General features: G+C 47.0%; 1 protein-coding gene across 1 annotated transcript in view; it reads right to left on the bottom strand.

The window, feature by feature from the left end:
* Positions 1-652: 652 nt before the first annotated feature.
* LOC107383695 (gastrula zinc finger protein XlCGF57.1) overlaps positions 653-19,702 on the bottom strand; it is a 118,202-nt gene continuing 99,152 nt past the window's right edge. The window contains 1 exon segment of the mRNA XM_054733874.2: positions 653-6,882. Within this exon segment, the coding sequence (XP_054589849.2) occupies positions 5,342-6,882 (1,541 nt within the window). The 3' untranslated portion in view covers positions 653-5,341.

Here is a 19,702-nt window from a genome sequence, read left to right as displayed (position 1 = left end):
GTACGACCAGGTCAGTCCAGGGTCATCTTCCAGGTAACGACAGTTGGACCTAGTTTGCGTCTCAGGAATAACTCTTAAGGATTTGTAACAATATCAGCTTTGTTCTGCAGGAAACTATCTTATCAGCTTTGCAGGTGCGGAAAAAGTTAAAGGTGCCAAAATCCTTGATGGTTAAAGAGGTTTTGCGATGGATGGCCAGTCTGAAGCTTGCTCTAGAACTGACAAATTACTCAAAGTTATCTAGTTTTGAACTACAGAACGAAAGTTAAAATGCAATACAAATGATAAGGAATAGCAAAATGTTAAAATTTCAAAGTAATAAAAGGTAAAACTGTAATCAAGCAATTTAAATGTTAAATATTACACGATTAAAATTTAAAGGAAAGTAAATAATTAAAATATAAACCGTCACCTTATCGTGGTGGAGGAGTTTGAGTGCCCTAATGATCCTAGGAGCTATGTTGTCTGGGGCACTTAGTGCCCCTGGTAGGGTCTCCCATGACAAATTGGTCTTAGGTGAAGGGTGAGACAAAGAACGGTTCGAAGGATCTTTCATGGCGGTTAAAACGAAGAGTCGGAGTACCCGGCCCGGAGGGTTACCGGGGTCCCACCCTGGAGCCAGGCCTGGGGTTGGGGCCCGTGAGCGAGCGCCTGGTGGCCGGGCTTTCGCCCATGGGGCCCGGCCGGGCCCAGCCCGAACCGGATACATGGGCTCATCCAACTGTGGACCCACCACCCGCAGGAGGAACATGAAGGGTCCGGTGCAATGCGAATCGGGTGGCAGACCAAGGCGGGAGCCTTGGCGGTCCAATCCCCGGACAAGAAAACTAGTTTTTGGGACATGGAACGTCACCTCGCTGGCGGGGAAGGAGCCGGAGCTTGTGGCAGAGGTTGAGCGGTACCGGCTAGATATAGTCGGACTCACCTCGACACATTGCATTGGCTCTGGAACCCGAGACCTGGAGAGGGGTTGGACACTCTACTTTGCTGGAGTTGCTCCGGGTGAGAGGCGGAGGGCTGGGGTTGGCTTTTTGTTAGCCCCGAGACTCTCTGCCTGTGTGTTGGGGTTTACCCCGGGGGACAAGAGGGTAGCTTCCTTGCGCCTTCGGGTCGGGGAACGGGTCCTGACTGTTGTTTGTGCTTATGGGCCAAATATCAGTTCAGAGTACCCACACTTTTTAGAGTCCCTGGGACGAGTGCTAGATAGTGCTCCATCAGGAGACTCCATTGTCCTGCTGGGGGACTTCAATGCTCACGTGGGCAATGACAGCTTGACCTGGAGGGGTGTGATTGGGAGGAACGGCCCACCTAATCTGAACTCGAGCGGTGTTTTGTTATTGGACTTCTGTGCAAGCCGCAGTTTGGCCATAACGAACACCATGTTCGAACATAAGGATGCCCACCGGTACACTTGGTACCAGGGCAGCCTAGGTCACAGGTCGATGATAGATTTTGTAGTCGTATCATCTGACCTGCGGCCGTATGTTTTGGACACCCGAGTGAAGAGAGGGGCGGAGCTGTCAACTGATCACCACCTGGTGGTGAGTTGGATCAGATGGCAAGGGAACATGCCGCGTAGACCTGGCAGACCCAAACGCATAGTGAGGGTCTGCTGGGAATGCCTGGCAGAAGAACCTGTCAAGACGGTCTTCAACTCCCACCTCCGGCAGAGCTTTGACCACGTCCCGAGAGCAGTGGGGGACATTGAGTCCGAGTGGGCCTTGTTCCACTCTGCGATTGTCGAGGCGGCTGTTGCTAGCTGTGGTCGTAAGGTGGCCGGTGCCAGTCGTGGAGGCAACCCCCGTACCCGCTGGTGGACACCAGAGGTTCGGGGAGCCGTCAGGCTGAAGAAGGAGGCCTACAGGGCGTGGCTGGTCTGTGGGTCTCCGGAGGCAGCAGACAGGTACCGGATAGCCAAGCGGGGTGCAGCAGTGGCAGTTGCCGAGGCAAAATCTCGGGCGTGGGAGGAGTTTGGTGAGGCCATGGAGAAAGACTATCGATCGGCTCCAAAGAGGTTCTGGCAAACTGTCCGGCGCCTCAGGAGAGGAAGGCAGAAACTCGCTCACACTGTTTACAGTGGGGATGGGGAGCTGCTGACGTCAACTGAGGCTATAGTCGGACGGTGGAAGGAATACTTTGAGGAGCTCCTCAATCCCACCAATGCGCATTCCGAGGAGGAACCAGAGCTGGGAGGACTGGGGATGGACTGTCCGATCTCGGGGGCAGAAGTTGCTGAGGTAGTCAAACAACTACACAGCGGCGGAGCCCCGGGGGCGGATGAGGTTCGTCCTGGGTATCTCAAGGCTATGGATGTTGTAGGGCTGTCATGGTTGACACGTCTCTACAACATTGCGTGGTCATCGGGGGCAGTTCCTAGGGAGTGGCAGACCGGGGTGGTGGTCCCCATCTTTAAGAAGGGTGACCTGAGGGTGTGTTCCAACTATAGGGGGATCACACTCCTCAGCCTCCCTGGAAAGGTCTACGCCAAGGTACTGGAGAGGAGGGTCCGATCGATAGTTGAATCTCAGATAGAGGAGGAGCAATGTGGTTTTCGTCCTGGCCGTGGAACTGTGGACCAGCTCTATACCCTTGCAAGGGTGATGGAGGGGGCATGGGAGTTTGCCCAACCAATCCACATGTGCTTTGTGGATTTGGAGAAGGCTTATGACCGTGTCCCCAGGGGCACCCTGTGGGGGACGCTCCAGGAGTATGGGGTGGGTGGCTTTCTGTTAAGGGCCATTCAGTCCCTTTACCAGAGGAGCGTGAGTTTGGTCCGCATAGCCGGTAGTAAGTCGGACCTGTTCCCAGTGAGGGTTGGACTCCGCCAGGGCTGCCCTTTGTCACCGGTTCTGTTCATCACTTTTATGGACAGAATTTCTAGATGCAGCCGTGGTGTGGAGTGTGTCGAGTTTGGTGGCAGGAGAATCTCGTCTCTGCTTTTTGCGGATGATGTGGTCCTCCTAGCTTCATCCAGCTCTGACCTTCAGCTCTTGCTGGGTAGGTTCACGGCCGAATGTGAAGCGGCTGGGATGAGGATCAGCACCTCCAAATCTGAGACCATGGTTCTCGACCGGAAAAGGGTGGCTTGCCACCTCCGGGTCGGGGGAGAGGTCCTACCTCAAGTGGAGGAGTTTAAGTATCTCGGGGTCTTGTTCACGAGTGAGGGTAGGAGGGATCGGGAGATCGACAGGCGGATTGGTTCGGCGTCTGCAGTGATGCGGACGCTGAGCCGATCTGTCGTGGGGAAGAGGGAGCTGAGCCAGAAAGCCAGGCTCTCGATTTACCGGTCGATCTACGTCCCAATCCTCACCTATGGTCATGAGCTTTGGGTAATGACCGAAAGAACGAGATCGCGGATACAAGCTGCCGAAATGAGTTTCCTCCGTAGGGTGGCCGGGCTCAGCCTTAGAGATAGGGTGAGGAGCTCGGACATTCGGGAGGGACTCGGAGTAGAACCGCTGCTCCTCCGGATCGAAAGGAGCCAGTTGAGGTGGTTTGGGCATCTGGTCAGGATGCCTCCTGGACGCCTCCCCGGGGAGGTGTTTCGGGCATGTCCTGCCGGCAGAAGGCCCCCGGGTCGACCCAGGACACGTTGGAGAGGTTACATCTCCAATCTGGTCCGGGAACGCCTTAGGGTCCTGCCGGAGGAGCTGGTGGACAAGGCCGGGGAGAGGACGGCCTGGAGCTCCCTAATTGGGATGCTGCCCCCGCGACCCGGACCCGGATAAGCGGAGGAAGACGAAGACGAAGATGATTAATGATTAACACATTAAAGGAATATAAAATTAAAAGTAAGTAATTAAGCTATCAAAGATTCATGTAAATTGAGTAATAATAGTGGTGAAGATAAAACAAACTTTAGCAATTCAGATTCCTTTTGGTTAGAAGGATAAAATCCTTTCCTGAGCCTTTCGAACATCGCTGGTATAATGCCTCACTGATCTTTTACTCATTAGGGGAAATAGATTCTCATAAGGTAAGGAACTTTTAGCTCATTGACTTTGGTCAGCACCTCTTAATGCTGAAGTTATGTTACGTCCTCTATCCTAGTATTTATTTATCCATGTGGCTATGCAGTGTTTCCCCTACATAGGCTCAGGCGTGGTGCCACAGCTATGAATGTAACACCCCCGCCGGACAACTTCGATCTATACACAGATCCAAGTGGTCCGGTGGGCGGAACCAGGACCCATATACATACATATATACATACACACACACATTTATATATAAACATACATATATATCAGAGGAATCTCAATGCCCACACTGTGGTGATAATCCGGTTCTTTTTCTTCTTTAAGTCACCGTTGGAAGTTGGTCGAGCAACTTAGATTTGTAATCACACGAATAATACCAGATGACCTTCTTTATAAAAAGATGGTTTAATTATAAATCCAATCGTGCTACAACTCGGTCAAAAAACTGTGTTGCCTCCTAACGCTCCAACTCCCATCTACCCAAAAAATAACCCCAACAAAACCTTCTATACAAGGAATTATGGGATACAGGAAGCCTAAAACACAAAGAAAATGTTTCTGAATCTTAACACTTCTAGATTCTATGATTTTAACTTAAGTGTTTCTGTATTTTTAAATTAAATTATATTTTTTAAACATCACAAATATGCATTTTTTAAAACTTATTCACTAACATATCCTAAATGAATTAGCAACTAATTGGCTCTTAAGCTTGGGTTACGCTTGACACATTTACTTTCCGCTTGGTGATGCGGCTCGCGGATGGAACGCGCTTCACAACTCGCAGCGTTTATGGTTCATGCGGCTTGTCTCTGCGGTGAGCCAATATTCTCCCAAACTGTAGGGGGCAGCATGGAGCTCTACAGCATGCATCCAACAATACACCATAGTAGAAGTAGAAATTACTGTGTACAACATGGCATTCCAGCATTTTTTAACAGCGTCCTCGTCTTTTCCGACAGTGCGAGATATTTCTCTCCAAGAATTATTAACAACATGTTGATCACGGTGATCTCTGAGAGCTGAATCATACAAATGTCTGTATTTATGAACCTCTGCCATACTAGTTCTTGACAGGCCGCCATGTTTTTCGGCGTTCGACCGTCCGCGTGGTCAGAAAATTTCCTAGGTGCGCGGTGCGGAAAGTTTGGGCCGTGCGAAGGCGCGGTGGAGGGGCGTGGTTGTTAAAATGATGCAATTTTGCCCCGCAGAGCTGTGCGAACCTCGTGGACGCATCAAGCATAAACCAAGCTTTACACACACTTTACAAAAGCTTGCTATGCCCTTGCGCGCACACACATTCTCCTTCTCCTCCACTCCCCTGCTCTCACAGATGGAATTTTTTTCCTGTCATAACACCTTCAAAATAACCCATTATGTCTTGTGTGAACTGTAATGTGACAGTTTAAATCTGTCTTGTCTCTAAATCTTTGACCACAGGTCTCACAGACAAAAGGGTTTTATCTTGTGTGGACTCTCACGTGATAGTTTAAATGTGTCTTTTGGCTAAATCTTTGACCACAGGTTTCACAGGCAAAAGGTTTTTCTCCCGTGTGGACTTTCATGTGAACGTCTAAGGCTTGTTTATGGGCAAATCTTCGACCACAGGCCTCACAGGGAAAAGGTTTTTCTCCTGTGTGGACTCTCATGTGAATGTTTAAATTTCCCTTTCGGCTAAATCTTTGACCACAGGTCTCACAGGGAAAAGGTTTTTCTCTTGTGTGGACTTTCACGTGAACGTCTAAGGCTTGTTTATGGGCAAATCTTCGCCCACAGGTCTCACAGGCAAAAGGGTTTTCTCCTGTGTGGACTCTCACGTGATAGTTTAAATGTGTCTTTTGGCTAAATCTTTTACCACAGGTCTCACATGCAAAAGGTTTTTGTCCTGTGTGGACTCTCATGTGACAGTTTAAATGTGTCTTTTGGCTAAATCTTTCACAACAGGTCTCACAAGCAAAAGGTTTTTCTCTTGTGTGGACTCTCATGTGAATGATTAAATTTCCTTTTCGGCTAAATCTTCGACCACAGGTCTCACAGGGAAAAGGTTTTTCTCCTGTGTGGACTTTCATGTGAAGGTCTAAGACTTGTTTATGGGCAAATCTTTGGCCACAGGTCTCACAGGCAAAAGGTTTTTCTCCTGTGTGGACTCTTATGTGCCTGTTTAAATTATACATTACACTAAATCTTTTACCACAGTCATCACAACTAAATGATTTTAGTTTTTTCTGGACTTTCTTGCATGAGTCTACATGTTGCTTCACTCCAACACATTTCTTTTTGACCAAACAACTTGAAGACCTTATTGCTGAATGCCCTGACACTCTCACATGTTTCTGGAGAGACCTCTTGTGGACAAATTGTTCACCACACTCAGGGCAGCTAAAGGACTTGTCGGCAGTCCTAATATGTGAATCAGAAGACTTGCTTTCAATCCAGTCAATGTCTTCTTCTCCAGTTTCAGACCCAGAGTCAGACAGCTCAGAGTCTAGATTCACATCATCATCCTCTTCATCATCTCCACTCATTTCAGTTTCTGAAGAATCAGATGTCTGTTCATGATGGTTCAGATCTTGGTTCCTGCTAGTGTCTGCTCTTCCACCGGTTTCTGCTGTCATCTGGTGAGCTGAGCTGCTGTTTCGAACTTCTTTGTCTTCTACTTGCTGCTGATGAAGCTGTGAGAACAGAGGTTTCTCTTCATCATCCTCACTCTTTATAGAAGCCAATGTGAATGGAAACCTGGCAGCATCAGTTTTCTCCTCCAAATGGAGTTGCTCTCCCACCAGGCTGGTCCAGTTTTCTTCTTGTTCCTCCTTCATGTGGATGTGTTCTGGGTCTTTCTGGTCCTCACCTGCACTCTGTTCCTCAGGAGCTTCTTCTTTAACCAGCACCAGCTGTTGAACATCTGTAGGAAACAGAAACATAATGTGAATTACCGGTCGATGGAACTTCACATTCACGCTTACTGTATTATTGTTTCAAGTTGGTGAGATAAGAACTGACTCAGAAAACAGGAAATTACTTTTCAAATCAAATGACTTCTCAGTGGCCCAGTGGTAGAGGGTCTGCCCTAGGACATCGAGGTTCAAATCCCGGTCGGGTCATATCAAAGACTTTAAAATGGGACCCAATGCCTCCCTGCTTGACACACAACGGGTTATACCACCAAATAGTTCCCGAGTGCAGCAACAGCTGCAGCTCATCGCTCCTTCTGGAGATGGGTCAAATGCGGAGACGTAATTTCACCAGTGTGTGAAGATGACAATAAAAATTAAAGCTGCAAGCAGCGTCGTTCGGCCCTCGCAGCTCCGCGCCGCTCCGGCCTGGCCGGCAGCCCGGGGCACCAGGGCATGTCTGGCAGAACAGAAACGTCAATCATCCCGTCACCGGAAACAGCAAATGGCCTCCTAGTCCGCACCTCACCCTGACTAAGCATCCCCTCTGAGCTCACCATTAAATTGAATTGTAAGGTTACGGCGTTACGCCAGAATTCGCCATGGCATCAAAGCCCCTCCCTTTCTGGAAAGCTATCAGATTTGAATGGCCATTACAGCATCATGAAGACAGTGCATGACCTAGGTGTCATGTTGACTAAATTAGAGGGGACAAATATGGGCATTTCAGCATAAAATAATAACTTCCTTTAGTCAGGGGGCGGGGCTTAGATGATGTCAGCTGTCCACATTGTCATTGTTTACAGATATGGTCAATGATCACACAGACAAAGTTCGAAAAAGATCTGATCATGCACATGGGAGTTATTAAGTCAAGTAATGGCGAAAGGTCAAAGTTTGAGGCTTAGCCACGCCTACACCTTTCAACTTTTGAAAAATCCGACGGTTGACTTTTTTCCCCTATGCCTTAAGAGTATATAGCAGAAGTTTGAAGGCGATTGGTGAAAAGGGCGAAGGAGCATCACTCTCCAAACAACGTGTGCGAAAACCACTAAATCGCGTACTTGGACCAAAATGGCCGACTTCCTGTGCAATTTTGTGCTTGGCTCCAAGAGACTTTTTTGTAGGTCCTGGGACACCACATTAGTGTACCAAATTTCGTAATCCTCAGTGAAAGCATGGCTTGGGGCTAATAGTTTAAATGGTCCTAGGGGGCGCTATTTCAGAAATTAGGCCACGCCCACATATTTCAGGTGTCTATGTCTCTTTGGGGTCAGACTAGGATCACTCACCAGAAGTTTCGTAACAATATCACGATAAATGAAGAAATGAGAGGCAAACGTATTTCCATGGCGTGATGGCAATTTTCGACATGCTCCCAAAGCCCCGCCTTTTTTTGAAACCTTCCAGTACTGGATACCAAGTGACCTCAAGTTGTCTACTGCTATTTGCCAGAGAATCCTGCCGATTGGGTAAAAGGAGTCCAGTAGGGAGCTGTGAAAAAAAGAGTGGCGCGGCGACAGGTCAAAGTTTGAGGCTTAGCCACGCCCACACCTTTCAACTTTTGAAAAATCCGACGGTTGAATTTTTTCCCCTATGCCTTAAGAGTATATAGCAGAAGTTTGAAGGCGATTGGTGAAAAGGGCGACGGAGCATCACTCTCCAAACAACGTGTGCGAAAACCACTAAATCGCGTACTTGGACCAAAATGGCCGACTTCCTGTGCAATTTTGTGATTGGCTCCAAGAGACTTTTTTGTAGGTCCTGGGACACCACATTAGTGTACCAAATTTCGTAATCCTCAGTCAAAGCATGGCTTGGGGCTATTAGTTTAAATGGTCCTAGGGGGCGCTATTTCAGAAATTAGGCCACGCCCACATATTTCAGCTGTCTATGTCTCTTTGTGGTCAGACTAGGATCACTCACCAGAAGTTTCGTAACGATATCACGATAAATGAAGAAATGAGAGGCAAACGTATTTCCATGGCGTGATGGCGATTTTCGCCATGCTCCCAAAGCCCTGCCTTTTTTTGAAACCTTCCAGTACTGGATACCAAGTGACCTCAAGTTGTCTACTGCTATTTGCCAGAGACTCCTGCTGATTGGGTAAAAGGAGTCCAGTAGGGAGCTGTGAAAAAAAGAGTGGTGCGGCGACAGGTCAAAGTTTGAGGCTTAGCCACGCCCACACCTTTCAACTTTTGAAAAATCCGACGGTTGAATTTTTTCCTCTATGTCTTAAGAGCAGATGGCAGAAGTTTGAAGCAGATTGGTGAAAATGGCGACGGAGCATCACTCTCCAAACAACGTGTGCGAAAACCACTAAATTGCGTACTTGGACCAAAATGGCCGACTTCCTGTGCAACTTTGCACTTGGCTCCAAGAGACTTTTTTGTAGGTCCTGAGACACCACATTAGTGTACCAAATTTCGTACTCCTCAGTCAAAGCATGGCTTGGGGCTGACAGTTTTAATGGTCCTAGGGGGCGCTATTTCAGAAAATAGGCCACGCCCACCGGATGTTCACATCAGATCTTTTGAGGGGCCGGACTAGGATCACTCACAACAAGTTTCGTGACGATATCTTTAGAAATGACGAAATGGAAGGCAAACGTAAGGCCATGGCGGTACGCCTGACTTCACCGCGCCGCCACAGCCCCGCCTTCTGCCGAAAACTCCCATAAAGTGACGCCAAGCAACCTCCACTTGTCTTGAGTTACCAGCTACAAGTTTGTGGTGATTAAGTGAAATGGGGCAATTTGGGACCTTTCACAGTAAAACTTGACCTTTTTGGTCCTGAGGGGGCGGGGCTTGTGTGATGTCATCATCCGACCATTCAATTTACTTTGTGGCTGGATGACGAATGACCACAGAAAGTTTGGTAATTCTATTCCTTTCAGTTATTAAGTTATAGCAATTTTAAATTTTTTGGCGAGTAGTCAAACTTCGAGGCCTGGCCCCGCCCCTTCAACATATACGAAAACTCAGAATCCTTGTCTCATTTTGTTCGCCCATTCCTTCTGAGCAATTTTACACAAGTTTTGAGACGATCGTGCGAAAAATGATCGAGCAATCCAATCAGAAACGGACCCTAAAAACGGCAAAAACGGCTAAAAATCGCCATTTCAACCCAAAATGGCCGACTTCCTGTTTGATATTGACCATGCTTGCAAGAGACTTTTCTGTGCGGACTGTTGAGTTCTACAAGTGTACCAAATTTCATAACTGTACGATAAACTAAGCTTTATGGAGAGGGTTTTTTTTCACTTTGTAGGGGGCGCTGTTCAGCCATTTTCTTTGCGATTTTTTTGGGACCTTTAAAATATCAAATTTTTCACCAGGCCTGAGAAGTTTGCAAAATATTGTGAGTTTTGGGGTATGTTAAGGTCCCCAAAAAGCCGTTCAAAGGGGGCACGGAATAACAAAAAATAATTAAAGCTGCAAGCAGCGTCGTTCGGCCCTCGCAGCGAAGCTGCTCGCCCTCCTTCCGCACCCCCTCCGCTCCATCCCCTACGCTCTCCAAACCCAGCTCCGCGCTTCTCCGTCCTGGCCGGCAGCCGGGGGCACCAGGGCACGTCTGGCAGAACAGAAAGTCAACCACCCCGACACCAGAAACCGTGAACGGCCTCCTCGTCCACACCTCACCCTGACTCAGCATCCCCTCTGAGCCCACCATTACACGTCTCACCACTAGGAGATACTCTATCTTTACCACACTGGTGATGTGATGTTCAGTCTCGGGCAAATCGAAGGCTGTTTGTGGAAGTTACAGTCAAACGTAAGGTCACAGCGTCACGCCAGAAATCGCCATGGCATCAAAGCCCCTCCCTTTCTGAAAAGCTATCAGATCTGAATGGTCATTACAACATCATGAAGACAGTGCATGACCTTAGTGTCATATTGACTTAATTAGAGGGGACAAATATGGGCATTTCACCATAAAACAGTAGACTTCCTGTAGTCAGGGGGCGGGGCTTAGGTGATGTCAGCTGTCCACATTGTCACTGTCTTCACATGTGGTCAGTGATCACACAGACAAAGTTTGACATTGATCTGATCATGCACATGGGAGTTATTAAGTCATGTAACGTAATGGCGACTGGTCAAAGTTTGAGGCTTAGCCACGCCCACACCTTTATACTTATTTAAAATCCGACGGTTGAATTTTTTCCTCTATGTCTTAAGAGTATATAGAAGGAGTTTGAAGGTGATCGGTGGAAAGGACGACGAGACATCATTCTCCTAATAACGTGTGCAAAAACCACTAAATCGAGTACTTGGACCAAAATGGCCGACCTCCTGTGCGACATTGTACTTGGCTCCAAGAGACTTTTTTGTAGGTCCTGAGACACTACATTAGTGTGCCAAATTTCGTGATCCTCAGTCAAAGCATGGCTTGGGGCTGATAGTTTTAATGGTCCTAGGGGGCGCTATTTCAGAAAATAGGCCACGCCCACAAACTTCAGCTGTCCAATTCTATTAGGGGTCAGAGTAAGATCACTCATCAGAAATTGTGTGGTGATGTCACAATGATTGAAGAAATGAGACACAAACGTATTTCCATGGCGTGATGGTGAATTTCACCATGATCCCAAAGCCCCGCCTTTATTCGAAACCTGCCAGTACTATAGACCAAGTGACCTCAACTTGTCTGCTGCTATTTGCCAGTGAATGGTGGTGATTGGTTAAAAGGAGTCCAATAGGGAGCGGTGAAAAAAAAGAGTGGCGTGGCGACAGGTCAAAGTTTGAGGCTTAGCCACGCCCACACCTTTATACTTATTTAAAATCCGTAGGTTGAATTTTTTCCCCTTTGTCTTAAGAGTCTATAGCAGAAGTTTGAAGGTGATTGGTGAAAAGGGCGATGGTGCAACACTCTCCAAACAACGTGTGCGAAAACCACTAAATCGAGTACTTGGACCAAAATGGCCGACTTCCTGTGCGACTTGGTTCTCGGCTCCAAGAGACTTTTTTGTAGGTCCTGAGACACCACATTAGTGTACCAAATTTCGTAATCCTCAGTCAAAGCATGGCTTGGGGCTGACAGTTTTAATGCTCCTAGGGGGCGCTATTTCAGAAAATAGGCCACGCCCACCGGATTTTCACATCACATTTTTTGGGGGGCAGGACTAGGATCACTCCCAAGAAGTTTCGTGGCGATATCTTTAGAAATGACGAAATGGGAGGCAAACGTAAGGCCTAAGTGGTACGCCTGACTTCGCCGTGCCGCCACAGCCCCGCCTTCTGCAGAAAACTCCCATAAAGTGACGCCAAGCAACCCCAACTTGTCTTCAGTTAACTGGTACAAATTTGGGATGATTATTTGAAAGGGCGAATTTTAGAAAATTTCCCAGTAAAACTTGACCTTTTAAGTCCTGAGGGGGCGGGGCTTATGTGACATCATCAATCGACCATTCATTTGTCTTCGGGGGGCGATGACAATTGTCCACAGAAAGTTACTTTAACTGTAATTCTTTCATTTATGAAATTATAGCAATTTGAATTTTTTTGGCGAGTGCTCGAACTTTGAGGCCTGGCCCCGCCCCTTCAGTATTTACGAAAAGTCAATTTTATTTTCTCATTTGAATCGTCCATCGCTTCTGTTCGATTGCACACTATTTTTGAGACGATCGTGCGAAAAATGACCAAACTGTTCAACCAAATATAGACCCTAGAAATGGCCAAAATGGCTAAAATTCGCCATTTCAACCCAAAATGGCCGACTTCCTGTTTGATATTGACCATGGTTGCAAGAGACTTTTCTGTGCGGACTGTGGAGTACTACAAGTATACCAAATTTCATAACCGTACGATAAACTAAGCTTTATGGAGAGGGGTATTTTTCACTTTCTAGGGGGCGCTGTCCAGCCACTTTTTTACGAACTTTCACATCGCCAGTGAAATACGTAAATTTCACGCACTTTCTATATTGAGCCAGAATTTGGTGACTTTTTGAATATGCTAAGACCCCCTAAAGGCCATTCAAAGACGCGGAAGAAAAAAGAAAGAAAGAAAGAAAGAAAGAATAAACGGAGCAGATACAATAGGCCTTCGCAGCTTCACTGCTCGGGCCTAATTAAAGCTGCAAGCAGCGTCGTTCGGCCCTCGCAGCTCCGCGCCGCTCCGGCCTGGCCGACAGCCCGGGGCACCAGGGCACGTCTGGCAGAACAGAAACGTCAACCGCCCCGACACTAGAAACCGCAAATGGCCTCCTAGTCCGCACCTCACCCTTACTCAGCATCCCCTCTGAGCTCACCATTAAATTGAATTGTAAGGGTGCGGCGTTACGCCAGAATTCGCCATGGCATCAAAGCCCTTCCCTTTCTGGAAAGCTATCAGATCTGAATGGTCAATACAGCATCATGAAGACAGTGCATGACCTTGGTGTCTTGTTGACTAAATTAGAGGGGACAAATATGGGCATTTCAGCATAAAAAAATAGACTTCCTGTGGTCAGGGGGCGGGGCTTAGGTGATGTCAGCTGTCCACATTGTCATTTTTTACAGATATGGTCAATGATCACACAGACAAAGTTTGAAAAAGATCTGATCTTGCACATGGGAGTTATTAAGTCAAGTAAAGTAATGGCGAAAGGTCAAAGTTTGAGACTTAGCCACGCCCACACCTTTCAACTTTTGAAAAATGCGACGGTTGAATTTTTTCCCCTACGTCTTAAGAGTATATAGTAGAAGTTTGAAAGTGATTGGTGAAAAGGGCGACGGAGCATCACTCTCCAAACAACGTGTGCGAAAACCACTAAATCGCGTACTTGGACCAAAATGGCTGACTTCCTGTGCGACTTTACGCTTGGCTCCAAGAGACTTTTTTGTAGGTCCTGAGACCCCACATTAGTGTACCAAATTTCGTAATCTTCAGTCAAAGCATGGCTTGGGGCTATTAGTTGAAATGGTCCTAGGGGGCGCTATTTAAGAAAATAGGCCACGCCCACAAATTTCAGCTATGTTTGTCTCTTGGGGGTCAGACTTGGATCACTTACAAGAAGTTTCGTAGCGCTATCACAATAACTGAAGAAATGAGAGGCAAACGTATTTCCATGGCGTGATGGTGATTTTCGCCATGCTGCCAAAGCCCCGCCTTTACTCGAAACCTGCCAGTACTGGATACCAAGTGACCTCAAGTTGTCTACTGCTATTTGCCAGAGATTATTGGTGATTGGGTAAAAGGAGTCCAATAGGAAGCTGTGAAAAAGAGTGGCGTGGCGAAAGGTCAAAGTTTGAGGCTTAGCCACGCCCACACCTTTCAACTTTTGAAAAATCCGACGGTTGAATTTTTTCCCCGATGACTTAAGAGCATATGGCAGAAGTTTGAAGGAGATTGGTGAAAAGGACGACGGAGCATCACTCTCCAAACAACGTGTGCGAAAACCACTAAATCGCGTACTTGGACCAAAATGGCCGACTTCCTGTACGACTTTGCACTTGGGTCCAAGAGACTTTTTTGTAGGTCCTGAGACACCACATTAGTGTACCAAATTTCGTAATCCTCAGTCAAAGCATGGCTTGGGGCTGACAGTTTTAATGGTCCTAGGGGGCGCTATTTCAGAAAATAGGCCACGCCCACCGGATGTTCACATCAGTTCTTTTGAGGGGCCGGACTAGGATCACTCACAAGAAGTTTCGTGACGATATTTTTAGAAATGACGAAATGGGAGGCAAACGTAAGGCCACGGCGGTACGCCTGACTTCGCCGCGCCGCCACAGCCCCGCCCTCTGTCGAAAACTCCCATAAAGTGACGCCAAGCAACCCCCACTTGTCTTGAGTTAACAGTTACAAATTTGTGGGGATTGAGTGAAATGGGGCCATTTGGGACCTTTCATAGTAAAACTTGACCTTTTTGGTCCTGAGGGGGCGGGGCTTGTGTGATGTCATCATCCGACCATTCATTTTACTTTGTGGGAGGATGACAAATGACCACAGAAAGTTTGGTAACTCTATTCCATTCAATTATGAAGTTATAGCAGTTTTAATTTTTTTGGCGAGTAGTCAAACTTCGAGGCCTGGCCCCGCCCCTTCAGCATATACGAAAACTCAGAATCCTTGTCTCATTTTGTTCGGCCATTTCTTCTGAGCAATTTTATACCATTTTTGAGACGATCGTGCGAAAATTGATCGAGCAATCCAATCAGAGACTGACCCTAAAAACGGCAAAAACGGCCAAAAATCGCCATTTCATCCCAAAATGGCCGACTTCCTGTTTGATATTGACCATGCTTGCAAGAGACTTTTCTGTGCGGACTGTTGAGTACTACAAGTGTACCAAATTTCATAACTGTACGATAAACTAAGCTTTATGGAGAGGGGTTTTTTTCACTTTGTAGGGGGCGCTGTTCAGCCATTTTCTTTGCGATTTTTTTGGGACCTTTAAAATATCAAATTTTTCACCAGGCCTGACAATTGTGCAAAATATTGTGAGTTTTGGGGTATGTTAAGGTCCCCAAAAAGCCATTCATTTCGCGCACGGAATAATAAATAATAATAATAATTAAAGCTGCAAGCAGCGTCGTTCGGCCCTCGCAGCTCCGCGCCGCTCCGGCCTGGCCGGCAGCCCGGGGCACCAGGGCACGTCTGGCAGAACAGAAACGTCAACCACCCCGACACCAGAAACCGCAAATGGCCTCCTAGTCCGCACCTCACCCTGACTCAGCATCCCCTCTGAGCTCACCATTAAATTGAATTGTAAGGTCACGGCGTCATGCCAGAATTCGCCATGGCATCAAAGCCCCTCCCTTTCTGAAAAGCTAGCAGATCTGAATGGTCATTACAACATCATGAAGACAGTGCATGACCTTAGTGTCATGTTGACTAAATTAGAGGGGACAAATATGGGCATTTCACCATAAAACTAGACTTCCAATAGTCAGGGGGCGGGGCATAGGTGATGTCAGCTGTCCACATTATCATTGTCTTCAGATGTGGTCAGTGATCACACAGACAACGTTTGATATACGATCTGATCATGCACATGGGAGTTAAGTCAAGTAATGTAATGGCGAAAGGTCAAAGTTTGAGGCTTAGCCACGCCCACACCTTGATACTTATTTAAAATCCGACGGTTGAATTTTTTCCCCTTTGTCTTAAGAGCACATAGCAGATGTTTGAAGGTGATCGGTGAAAAGGGCGACGGGGCATCAAGGTCCAAACAACATGTGCGAAAACCACTAAATCAAGTACTTGGACCAAAATGGCCGACCTCCTGTGCGACTTTGCACTTGGCTCCAAGAGACTTTTTTGTAGGTCCTGAGACACTACATTAGTGTACCAAATTTCGTGATCCTCAGTCAAAGCTTGGCTTGGGGCTGACAGTTTTAATGGTCCTAGGGGGCGCTATTTCAGAAAATAGGCCACGCCCACAAACTTCAGCTGTCCAGTTCTATTGGGGGTCAGACTCAGATCACTCACCAGACATTTTGTGGCGATGTTACGATAATTGAAGAAATGAGAGGCAAACGTATTGCCATGGCGTGATGGCAAATTTCGCCATGCTCCCAAAGCCCCGCCTTTTTTCAAAACCTGCCAGTACTGTAGACCAAGTGACCTCAACTTGTCAGCTGCTATTTACCAGAGATTCCAGGTGATTGGGTAAAAGGAGTCCAATAGGGAGCTGTGAAAAAAAGAGTGGCGTGGCGACAGGTCAAAGTTTGAGGCTTAGCCACGCCCACACCTTTCAACTTTTGAAAAATCCGACGGTTGAATTTTTTCCCCTATGTCTTAAGAGGATATAGCAGGAGTTTGAAGGCAATTGGTGAAAAGGACGATGGGGCATAATACTCCAAACAATGTCTGCGAAAACCACTAAATTGAGTACTTGGACCAAAATGGCCGACTTCCTGTACGATTTTGCACTTGGCTCCAAGAGACTTTTTTTCCTGAGACAACACATTAGTGTACCAAATTTCGTAATCCTCAGTCAAAGCATGGCTTGGGGCTATTAGTTTAAAAGGTCCTAGGGGGCGCTATTTAAGGAAATAGGCCACGCCCACAAACTTCAGCTGTCTATTTCTCTTGGGGTCAGACTAGGATCACTCACCAGAAGTTTCGTAGTGATATCACGATAACTGAAGAAATGAGAGGCAAACGTATTTCCATGGCGTGATGGCGATTTTCGCCATGCTCCCAAAGCCCCGCCTTTTTTTGAAACCTGCCAGTACTGGAGACCAAGTGACCTCACGTTGTCTACTGCTATTTGCCAGAGATTCCTGCTGATTGGGTAAAAGGAGTCCAGTAGGGAGCTGTGAAAAAAGAGTGGCGTGGCGACAGGTCAAAGTTTGAGGCTTAGCCACGCCCACACCTTTCAACTTTTGAAAAATCCGACGGTTGAATTTTTTCCCCTACGTCTTAAGAGTATATAGCAGAAGTGTGAAAGCGATTGGTGAAAAAAGCAACGGAGCATCACTCTCCAAACAACGTGTACCAAAACAACTAAATCGCGTACTTGTACCAAAATGGCCGACTTCCTGTGCGACTTTGGACTTGGCTCCAAGAGACTTTTTTGTAGGTCCTGAGACTCCACATTAGTTTACCAAATTTCGTAATCCTCAGTCAAAGCATGGCTAGGGGCTGGCAGTTTTAATGGTCCTAGAGGGCGCTATTTCAGAAAATTGGCCACGCCCACAAATTTTAGCTGTCCATTTCTATTGGGGGTCAGACTAGGATCACTCACAACAAATTTCGAGGTGATATCTCGATAACTTAAGGAATGAGAGGCAAACGTATTTCCATGGCGTGATGGTGATTTTCGCCATGCTCCCAAAGCCCCGCCTTTTTTCAAAACCTGCCAGTACTGGAGACCAAGTAACCTCAAGTTGTCTACTGCTGTTTGCCACAGAATCCTGGTGTTTGGGTAAAAGGAGTCCAGTAGGGAGCTGTGAAAAAAAGAGTGGCGTGGCGACAGTTCAAAGTTTGAGGCTTAGCCACGCCCACACCTTTCAACTTTTGAAAAATCCGACGGTTGAATTTTTTCCCCTATGTCTTAAGAGTATATAGCAGAAGTTTGAAGGAGATTGGTGAAAAGGGCGACGGAGCATCACTCTCCAAACAACGTGTGCGAAAACAACTAAATCGCGCACTTGGACCAAAATGGCCGACTTCCTGTGCGACTTTGCACTTGGCTCCAAGAGACTTTTTTGTAGGTCCTGAGACACCACATTAGTGTACCAAATTTCGTAATCCTCAGTCAAAGCATGGCTTGGGGCTGACAGTTTTAATGGTCCTAGGGGGCGCTATTTCAGAAAATTGGCCACGCCCACCGGATTTTCACGTCAGATTTTTTGGGGGGCCAGACTAGGATCACTCACAAGAAGTTTCGTGACGACATCTTTAGAAATAAAGAAATGGGAGGCAAACGTAAGGCCACGGCGGTACGCCTTACTTCGCCGCGCCGCCACAGCCCCGCCCTCTGCCGAAAACTCCCATAAAGTGACGCCAAGCAACCCCCACTTGCCTTGAGTTACCAGCTCCAAATTTGTGGTGATTAAGTGAAATGGGGCAATTTGGGACCTTTCACAGTAAAACTTGACCTTTTTGGTCCTGAGGGGGCGGGGCTTGTGTGATGTCATCAACCGACCATTCAATTTACTTTGTGGGTCGATGACAAATGACCACAGAAAGTTTGGTAACGCTATTCCATTCAATTATGAAGTTATAGCAATTTAAATTTTTTTGGCGAGTAGTCAAACTTTGAGGCCTGGCTCCGCCCCTTCAACATATACGAAAACTCAGAATCCTTATCTCATTTTGTTCGCCCATCCCTTCTGAGAAATTTTACACAATTTTTGAGACGATCGTGCGAAAAATGATCGAGCAATCCAATCAGAGACGGACCCTAAAAACGGCAAAAACGGCAAAAAATCGCCATTTCAACCCAAAATGGCCGACTTCCTGTTTGATATTGACCATGGTTGCAAGAGACTTTTCTGTGCGGACTGTTGAGTACTACAAGTGTACCAAATTTCATAACTGTACGATAAACTAAGCTTTATGGAGAGGGTTTTTTTTCACTTTGTAGGGGGCGCTGTTCAGCCATTTTCTTTGCGATTTTTTTGGGACCTTTAAAATATCAAATTTTTCACCAGGCCTGACAAGTGTGCAAAATATTGTGAGTTTTGGGGTATGTTAAGGTCCCCAAAAAGCTGTTCAAAGGGGGCACGGAATAACAAAAAATAATTAAAGCTGCAAGCAGCGTCGTTCGGCCCTCGCAGCTCCGCGCCGCTCCGGCCTGGCCGGCAGCCCGGGGCACCAGGGCACATCTGGCAGAACAGAAACGTCAACCACCCCGACACCAGAAACCGCAAATGGCCTCCTCGTCCGCACCTCACCCTGACTCAGCATCCCCTCTGAGCTCACCATTAAATTGAATTGTAAGGTTACGGCGTTACGCCAGAATTCGCCATGGCATCAAAGCCCCTCCCTATCTGGAAAGCTATCAGATCTGAATGGTCATTACAGCATCATGAAGACCGTGCATGACCTTAGTGTCATGTTGACTAAATTAGAGGGGACAAATATGGGCATTTCAGCATAAAACAATAGACTTCCTGTATTCAGGGGGCGGGGCTTAGGTGATGTCAGCTGTCCACATTGTCATTGTTTAAAGATATGGTCAATGATCACACAGACAAAGTTCGAAAAAGATCTGATCATGCACATGGGAGTTATTAAGTCAAGTAAAGTAATGGCGAAAGGTCAAAGTTTGAGACTTAGCCACGCCCACACCTTTCAACTTTTGAAAAATCCGACGGTTGAATTTTTTCTCCTATGTCTTAAGAGTAAATAGCAGAAGTTTGAAGGCGATTGGTGAAAAGGGCAACGGAGCATCACT

The sequence above is a fragment of the Nothobranchius furzeri genome, chromosome 2, assembly GCF_043380555.1.
Source record: "Nothobranchius furzeri strain GRZ-AD chromosome 2, NfurGRZ-RIMD1, whole genome shotgun sequence".
In the NCBI taxonomy this organism is placed as follows: Eukaryota; Metazoa; Chordata; class Actinopteri; order Cyprinodontiformes; family Nothobranchiidae; genus Nothobranchius; species Nothobranchius furzeri.
The sequence above is the reverse complement of the archived record's forward strand: the minus strand, read 5'-3'. Positions and strand labels throughout refer to the sequence as shown.